Raw genomic sequence first — 8,541 nt, 5'->3', positions numbered from 1 at the left:
TATGTGTGCTAAAAAGTTAATAACTTAAAAAATAAAATTTCCCACCACTTCTATTAAAACACGTGGTGTACCACTTGTGTTCCCGTTATAATGAAAATTTTCAAAGCCCAAAAGGATTAGACCCGCCAGGGAACGGGGGCCAATCGGGTTTAGGGTATAAAGAATTCTAAAAAAATGCATCATGTAATTGACTATAAAGAATTATTCACATCTATGACAAATTTTTGCCCCACATATATAGTTATATGTCGTAGGTTTATAGGCACATCGTTACCGTAGTGTTTGGTGTTAAAAAAAAATTATTATGCGTACAAGGTTTATTCATATCTTTATATCAATCATGAAATGTCACAATAACGATGTATTTGTGTTATGTAAATCCTCCTATAAAACACCTTGTTGTTATAGACTAAAGGTCATTCGGTGTTATCATGGGAAACATGTACAGATTTTTTATGAAAAATTCAAGTGCTTTACAAAGAACTCAATAATTATTGTATTTTAAATTAATAATAGAATAGACATGTCAAACAAATTGAAAAAATTCAGGTGGAGAATATAACTAGCATTATTTTAAGGGAACTTTAACGAAAAGCACCCGATACTGTTCAATTTAACGAAAAATCACATTTTTACAGTAAAAAGTCAATCATGGTACTATTCACTTTACCCTTTATTTTGTCCTTATCATTAAAACGCAAAATTTTCAAATCCTTTTAATTAGTTTTCCTTTCTTTTAATTGCAATCGAGTCTTAAAATATAGAACTAGCCCTTTAATTAAACAAAATAAAATAAGAGAATCGCTATTGGTATTTTAAAATTTTTACATTTCAAATTTTTTATAATTAAAAAGAAAAATACACTTGTGAGCAACATATAATAAGATTTGTAGAGTGGTAATAACAGTTGCTAAAATAAAATATTTCTCTTGCAAATTACAATAATCGAACCCGGTGGCAAAAGCAGTGGTCTGATCCGAAGTTGGTGTGTATCCGAGTGATCGACCTCCATACTTCATTTCAATTAGGGTTTTTGCTTGTCGAGAGAGACAGAGAGAGAAAGGGGAATTGGAATTCTTAGGGTTAGGGCCTGCTGTGATTACAATTCGATCTCCGCCCTGAGTTTGAAAGGAGGTCCCCCAGAAGGTATCGATTCGCTTCTTGTTCCTTACCATTTCCGCGAGCAAATTCTAACCTTTTATTCTCTAATTGCTATCTTATACCTCAATTTAGCTAATTAAGGTGATTAGTGTGTGTACATATGCAATTAGTGCTTTCTTTTGATGATTTGGGCGCAGGGGCAAACATTTATTGGGTGGTCCAATGCATTTCATTTAATTTCAAGTAAATAAAGGAAGTTCTCCAATGGCCAAGAAATCTGTAGCTCAACGAAGGCTAACGAAACTCGACGTCTATCTTTATATACCCAATATAATTGGTGAGTTTTTACTCACTTAGCTTGTATCATTTGTTTGAAACTACATTGTGAAGTTAGCTAGAAATGGGTTTTTTTGTTTTGTGAATGATTTTGTGCTTACTGGGAATGCAGGGTACATAAGGGTTCTTATGAACTGTTTTGCCTTTGCCCAATGCTTCTCCAACAAGCAGCTTTTCTCCGTTCTCTATTTCGTCAGGTGAGAATTGGTGCTTATGAAGAATTCAGTTATGTGGTGTTTGGATTGTGGGTTTAGAAAAAGAGGTTTGCATTTGAAAGTTTTTTTTTTTTTTTATTGGTTTGTCTTTTGTTTTTTTCTTAAGGTCGATGGAGTCGGCGTGTGAATTTGATTCTCGAAATAGGGTAGGGCTGGTTTCAAATACTAAAGCAAAAATGAGTTATTTCAATTGTACCTCTCAATTTCTGAATTTTAAAGCATTATTTTCAATCCACAGCAAGACGTGTCAAAAACTTCTTTTTTTTCCTCAAAATATTATGCAAACAGAGTTTGAACTGACTCATCTAATTGAAGCATCTCAATTCAAGCTAACAATCCAAATGCAACCTTCGTTTTTGAGCTGTATTGTTTTTTCATCGTGTCTATGTTGGTTATAATATATGATTTTTTTTGCTGTTTCAGCTTTGTCTGTGATGGCATTGATGGTTGGTGTGCTCGCAAATTCAACCAAGGTATGATATTTTATGTATCTTGTGATTTTGTCTTTTACAGGAGGGGAGTGTGTTGTGCATATATACACTCGTATAAACAAATTGTTGTGCTCTTATATACTGAGGGTTTGGTCGTGTATCTTATCAGAGTTATTATCATTAATAGAATTCACTCGATACAAATATATCAAAGATCATATAGAGGCTCATACTTTTCATCGTACATGCCGTCTCCGACTTGAATTACTTTCCAATTACACTGTTATTTAGAGCTGGATAGTATAGGTATGAACACATTTCTATTAATAGGTACCAAACATAATGAATTATTTGTTAGTGGCCTCCTTATATTCGAGATTGCAGCATACCATTTGTGGAACCCTTCATGTTCTAGTAAATTATCACATAACTGTTATAGTGTCTTTAATTTATTTCTGTGTCCTGCCTGATTCCTGTCTTTAATTTATTTCTGTGTCCTGCCTGATTGACAGTAAGGATGAGTTCTTTTGCTAGCATATATGATCCAATTATTTGTTTGCCTATTATAAGCAGAAATGGTTAAGATTATAAGAATATACTTAAATTTATCATTTGATTTCATTTTTTTCTCTTCCTGGTTCAGTTTCGACTTTTGGAGCTGTTTTGGACATGGTAACAGACAGGTGATCTTTGATCTCTCTCTCTCTCTCTCACGCACATGGGCACACACAAAGACATGCAAGCGCACAACAAACTCATACTAATGTCGAGTTTTTTGCTCAAATGATTTCATATTAACCATCACTCATATTGATTACGACGTCTTTGTATCTCAGGATAAGCACCGCGTGTCTATTGGTAGTACTTTCACAAGTATACCGGTAAGATATTTTATTTATAGTCTGCATGTTGTGTTTAGCTAGACTGCATGCTTATCTTAGCTTCTGGGGGCTTTCAATGCAGGCCTGGCTTGGTTTTCCTTTCATTACTTGCCTTAGATATTGCCAGCCACTGGCTACAGATGTACAGGTTAGATTCTTTTCTTTTTTATTTATTAAGTTTATCTATGGGATGAGTAGTATTTGCTTATTTGATCCTTGACAAGAATTGCTTTTGCTCAAAATTTATTACACTTTTGTTGCAGTACTTTCCTGTTAGGCAAGGCTAGTCACAAAGATGTGAAAGACAGCACTAATTGGCTTTTTAAAGCATACTACGGAAACAGGATATTTATGGCTTACTGTTGTGTGGCATGTGAGGTAACTGAAATTTCGTCTGTGTATCTCCGTATGGAAACTTCTCGAAAGATGTTGCTACTCTTCTCTTACTTTGACTGTTTACTCTGCAGGTGCTTTATATAATTCTATTTCTTCTTGCAAAGAACGAAACTGAGAATTTGATTGCTGTAAGTCTTTTAGTTTTGTGAGGATTTAAAGACGATATTCCCAGGTTACTTTGGTTTCTGAAATCTTCCTCTTTCAGGTTTTAATGGGTCTTGCAAAGCATATTACACCTCTTTCTGTTCTAGTTGGGTTGAGTTTATTTGGATGGGCAGTCAAGCAAGCTGTTAATCTTATACAGGTAATGAGTAGTACTTCATATTATATGGGCATTATAATTTCCCGAAGTTCACCATACTACTCATACATCCTCCACTTACGTCACAGAAATTTGGAATGCTAAACCTAATCTGTATCGGTTATAATTAATTTGGCAAGTGAACTGATTGGTTTCGGAGTTAAATGGAAAGAGAAGGTTATAGGGATATTTGATGGGTGCAAGTACTGCTAGTGATAGTTCGTCATTGACCCAAAGGTTTCACAACTTTTATTTGAGATTGATACACAAATGCTTTAGCGACTAAAGACAGATTTCCAAAGTTTAAGTATGGTATAGTATCGAAAAACCTACTAGTTTTAGTCACTCATACAGGAGTTTTCTTGGTAGTTTGTCTTCCAAATATTCGTTTAAGTTAACATCTATCTACTTATTCAGCGTTTTCAAGTTCATGTCATCTAATTCTTCTAATCTGTTCGACCCAACAAGAATAATAAAAAAGAGAGTGAATATATGCTTCCTATTTTTGAATTTCATTTCTTGGTTTCAGTTGAAGACAGCAGCAGATGTGTGCGTGCTTCATGACATCAACAAAAAGCAAAGCCCCTAATGCACATCAACTTCTGTGAACCAGAGGCGCATTCTACATCCAGGTTCCTGCTCAGTTCATATCGAAATATGTTACCGTAGCGGATGAGAATGCTTTTGTAATTTCTTTTCTTTTGTTGATCTGTATTTCTCCCCCAAGTTAACAACACAAAATTAGACAAATTTGACATCTTTTCTTAACATTAAATGAAAAGAAAAGAAAAAAAGAAAAAAAGGTTAACAAGGCCATTTCCTATTTCCTATGTTTCATTCTCCTAATCGGTTGCATGATGTGAATCCACTCTGCAGACTATTTTGTAATTGCAACGATGATTATGAAAGGATTTGAATTTTGATACGCATTGCCAGCACCTTGCACTAACCTAACATGTTGGGAAAATAAGTAGGGGCGGGCATGATTCGGTTTGACTCGGTTCAAACCCTAATTTGTCGACCGAACCAGAGCCATCTTCATGGCTTGGTTTTGACAAAAATAGTGGTGACAACCAAACCAAACCAGCCATCTTAAATCCCAATGGCCGTCTGTTTCTCACCTTAGTCGGCCATCCGATGCAGACTAAGTTACACGTCGAGTTCCAAGGAGCGTAGCAAAAACTAACTAAAACACGACATAGAATTTATAATCCCATAATTGATAACTGATATGAACAACTGGTGCAATAAAATAGAACAATTTGTTTAGACCAAGGTTAACCATTTAACGTAAGGGAAACGAAAACCTATATACGAATTACATTTGTAGAAGGGTTGCCCTCTATAATTAAACTGGAAAAAGCTTTCAAAACGAAATACGACGGTACTCACTCAGAAAAGGTGCTGCGCAGACGAATTTTTGTTCTAAACAAATCGAATAATCCTTCTAAGATCTTTATCTAACACCTGCGAAGAAGCCTCAAGACGTTAGTCTTTACCGGGTAAAAAAATCTAATACAGGCTATACCCGAAGAACTGGCTGATGATGATGGCGAACCCAAGAGCAATTGCAACCAGGGAAGAAGCCCATGTCAGTTTCTCTGTAATTCTGGGAACTCGATCCTTTAATGCCCGACTACATGAACCTAGAAAGACAGTATAGCTTCCCATTGCAACTACGGTCCCAACTAAAAACATAACCAGGAATGCAGCGCCAGCTACTCGAGATGGCAAAGCGAGGGCTGGCAAGACCATCATCAATGCATCTGGCTGCAGCCCGTGGACAATTCCAGTGGCAAAAGTAGCAAAACCAATCTTCTTCTTTCCGACTGTAGGGTTATCTAGAGACTCATATACACTAACATCACACTCGCCATTCTCTAAGGCAACACAAGGAGTAGGGATTTCTGAAGCTTCCTTAATACCCATACCACCAATAACTAGTAGGGTAAGCCCCACAACTCTTGTGCCCCAAGTTCGGATAATCTCAATATGAAGCCTATCCTTTAGTAAAAGAAATATCAAGCCAAAGATAACCTGGCCAGCGTCATGGCCACATCCCCAGAGGGCTCCGACTAGAGCACTTTCTATGCGGGTACGTCCAATTGAGAGTGGAGCCAAAGCTGCTAGGTGGTCTGGCCCCGATAATGTGTGTAAGCAACCAGCAAAGAAACCAGTCCATGCACTACTAAGCAACTCTGTCTGGATCAGTCTTCCCCCAATAGCAGCCGCTGGGCTACCAGTGTTGGTTGCAGTTGGAAAGGATGCAAAAGCCGCTGGTGCAAAAGCTGGTTGTATTAAGATCAAAACAAGTGCAGAAAGCGCAACAAATGCTCCAGTGGTGATGGCCTGGACACGTTAGGAATATAAACTTAAGTTATCTGCTCAAAATAAATGGATTAATGGTCTTATGTGAGGGGTGAAAGGTAGCTGGGGAGTTGCCCTCCCCCTACACTTTCTGAAGTAAATATCAGTAAAACTTAATACTGTTACGCAGAAAGTAGTAACAGCAGATATAATTGTAAACCAAACAGAAAGATGTCATGGACAATAACTAAGGATTTGTGTAGACAGCATCTCCTATGTTCCTACTCCAATCTATTTTTTTATATCATACGGACTCCCTGTTAAAATTCAACAGGCACACAGGCAGTCGAAAAGAGAGAATCCACTCGAATTGCTACCAGCTTTGACATTATCTCTTCTGAGCTATTGTGTGTGTGTGTAAAGATTCATCCAATTTCAAGATCCTTGATCACAAATAGCAAATTGTAGAAAATATGAAACATGAACACAGTTGCGCTCAAATTTTCTCACTTTACCCTAAACAACCATTTGAAAACTTAAAAATCATAATGCACCCTTGCAGTCTTACTACAAGGGATAGAATACTTCAGAATACACAAGTGTTAACATCCACAAATCGGTAAATTACATACACCCCCGAAATAACCATTGAACTTGGTTCACATTTACCTTAAAGAAAAGGTCTGAGACCAGCAGAAACACCTAGACCTGTACTAGAGTGAACATTGCTAATATAATGTGTGTTTAAGTTTTGACTCCATTGAAGCATCAAATGAAGCTACCTATACCAATCTGACTGGCCGACATTTATGGGTTTCCTTAATTTGTTCCTTTGTTCTGGTACCCCATTTGGTGCTAGTAATTAGGTGAGACAAATTTCAGCCCTAGGTCTTCAGTACGATGCTGATTAAAGCTCTGCTCAGTTTTCGGAAAGCACAGAGATTTAGCGGCTTTATGTTGGAATAACTGGATATTTGTACTGATCTCAAGTCAGAGAAGAGGGCTTATCTACAAAAGGACTTGTGTACATACCACCATTTCATTCTCCAACCGCCTCGAAAATGAAAGACCAGGTATTGAGAGGACAAAACTTGGGTGCAATCTCTTTAAGGACCATAAAATTAAATTAATCGATAATATAAACTTTCGCAATTAGAACCACCAAAGGCAACCGATTCGGTCACAAAAAGTTTTGTAAGAGAGATAGTATAACAAATGAGGCAACTGTTTCAATCATCAATCTCATATAATTAGCCTCAATACTCTAAATTACAAAAATAATCGCAGTTTTAAAGGGCAAACAGAAACTGCATTGGATCGCAAAACGACTTAGTAGAAAATAATCGAATATTTCATCAACCCATCGAAACAAATGTTCAGATTTTCAAATTCACCGGGGCAATTGCAGCGCAGGAAAGACACTTTATAACATGATTATAGCAACAACAGCAACAAATAAACCCCACACAAATAGAAATAGAAAAATTCAAAATTATATCTTATGATTGATTTCTTTCATTTGAAACAAGAGATCAACGTACCTTGCGCAGCTTAGAATCCCTGGTTGCGATCTGATTGAGAATCTGGGATTTTGGCTCCGACCCATTTGGCGACCCGGCGCGGTTCGACGAGAGAGACGGCAGAATGTTCGACGGCGCCGATGAAGGAGACCCAGAAGAAAATGGAGATGGGTTTTGATGTTTGCAGGAAACCAAGCGGACCCGTCTGAGATTGGGCAGTTGTGAAGCGGGAAAACCGAGTTTGGCCGAGTCAATACGGGCGAGTCGACTGAGGAAAGGAGAGGGTTTTAGATGGAGTTTCAAAGGGGTTGGGGGTGAAGAGGACAGAAGCCTTTCCATGGCTTCTCTCTCCCTCTATCTCTCTCTCTCTCTGCCTCTTTCTAATTCTGTGTAAAGGTTTAGATTTTGGACGCAAACAATTTGCAGAAAGAGAGGGGGGGGGGGGGGGGGGAGAGATGGGATGTGGTGATGAAGTACAAGTGAGGATAAACTCTAGCTTGGACTCAAAAAAGAACTCTGGCTGAGAAGTGAGATCCCATAAGCTTAAACTCCGATTTCGACGTTCATAAGATAAGTATGATTAGATCAAAATATGGCTTTTAGAGAACCAACCTAGTCTGGGTGGTATTTTTTTTCATTTGTAAATGAGAAATTTTAGATTCGTTTAGGTTCGAATCTCGTGGATGACAAATTCAATAGCAAATTACGTTGTCCATTGTGTTGTTTAACCGAACTTTTCATTTTTTTAGTGTAAAATATTTTTATACTTTAAAACAAAAAAAAAGGAAAGCAAATGTGAGTAAGTTGTTATCGTTTGGTTACTCTTTTGAAAGAAAATTGTAAGACAAATCTTATGGCCACATTTTGTCCACAATACTCGGGAGTTTGAAGAAATAGAAATACTAGTAGCCGTCACGTTACCGTATTTCTTCCCATCACTCTCCACTTTCTTCAAAGATTATCATTCATCATTCACCGTTGATGCTTGTCATGGTCAAGAACTCACCATGCCGTCCATTGCACATATTTAGTAGCTTTCCCACTCACCATCTT

The 8,541-nt window shown here is 37.3% G+C and overlaps 2 protein-coding genes across 2 annotated transcripts; one reads left to right on the top strand and one right to left on the bottom strand.

Annotated features, from left to right (window-relative positions):
- Nucleotides 1-920: 920 nt before the first annotated feature.
- LOC126622025 (CDP-diacylglycerol--inositol 3-phosphatidyltransferase 1) lies at nucleotides 921-4,586 on the top strand. The gene is made up of 11 exons (XM_050290672.1): nucleotides 921-1,146; nucleotides 1,299-1,438; nucleotides 1,550-1,634; nucleotides 2,076-2,125; nucleotides 2,727-2,766; nucleotides 2,920-2,964; nucleotides 3,047-3,112; nucleotides 3,228-3,342; nucleotides 3,432-3,488; nucleotides 3,566-3,664; nucleotides 4,191-4,586. The coding sequence occupies exons 2-11, from the start codon at nucleotides 1,366-1,368 to the stop codon at nucleotides 4,248-4,250; spliced, it is 690 nt and encodes a 229-aa protein (XP_050146629.1). The 5' UTR covers nucleotides 921-1,146; nucleotides 1,299-1,365; the 3' UTR covers nucleotides 4,251-4,586.
- A 276-nt stretch (nucleotides 4,587-4,862) lies between these two features.
- On the bottom strand, nucleotides 4,863-8,045 carry LOC126622024 (uncharacterized). The gene is made up of 2 exons (XM_050290670.1): nucleotides 7,510-8,045; nucleotides 4,863-6,010 (listed from the first exon to the last, which is right to left on the bottom strand). Exons 1-2 carry the CDS (start codon nucleotides 7,825-7,827, stop codon nucleotides 5,174-5,176), a joined length of 1,155 nt encoding a protein of 384 aa, XP_050146627.1. The 5' UTR covers nucleotides 7,828-8,045; the 3' UTR covers nucleotides 4,863-5,173.
- Between the last annotated feature and the right edge of the window lie 496 nt (nucleotides 8,046-8,541).

The sequence above is a fragment of the Malus sylvestris genome, chromosome 5, assembly GCF_916048215.2.
Source record: "Malus sylvestris chromosome 5, drMalSylv7.2, whole genome shotgun sequence".
Classification (NCBI taxonomy): domain Eukaryota; kingdom Viridiplantae; phylum Streptophyta; class Magnoliopsida; order Rosales; family Rosaceae; genus Malus; species Malus sylvestris.
The sequence above is the reverse complement of the archived record's forward strand: the minus strand, read 5'-3'. Positions and strand labels throughout refer to the sequence as shown.

Excerpts from the sequence above, each read along its gene's own strand:
- LOC126622024 (XM_050290670.1), bottom strand. The coding sequence starts at position 7,827 with ATGGAAAGGCTTCTGTCCTCTTCACCCCCAACCCCTTTGAAACTCCAT. Across the intron at positions 6,011-7,509 it reads GGGATTCTAAGCTGCGCAAG|GCCATCACCACTGGAGCATT; the intron begins GTACGTTGATCT and ends TAACGTGTCCAG.
- LOC126622025 (XM_050290672.1), top strand. The coding sequence starts at position 1,366 with ATGGCCAAGAAATCTGTAGCTCAACGAAGGCTAACGAAACTCGACGTC. Across the intron at positions 2,126-2,726 it reads TGCTCGCAAATTCAACCAAG|TTTCGACTTTTGGAGCTGTT; the intron begins GTATGATATTTT and ends TTCCTGGTTCAG. Across the intron at positions 2,965-3,046 it reads GTACTTTCACAAGTATACCG|GCCTGGCTTGGTTTTCCTTT; the intron begins GTAAGATATTTT and ends CTTTCAATGCAG.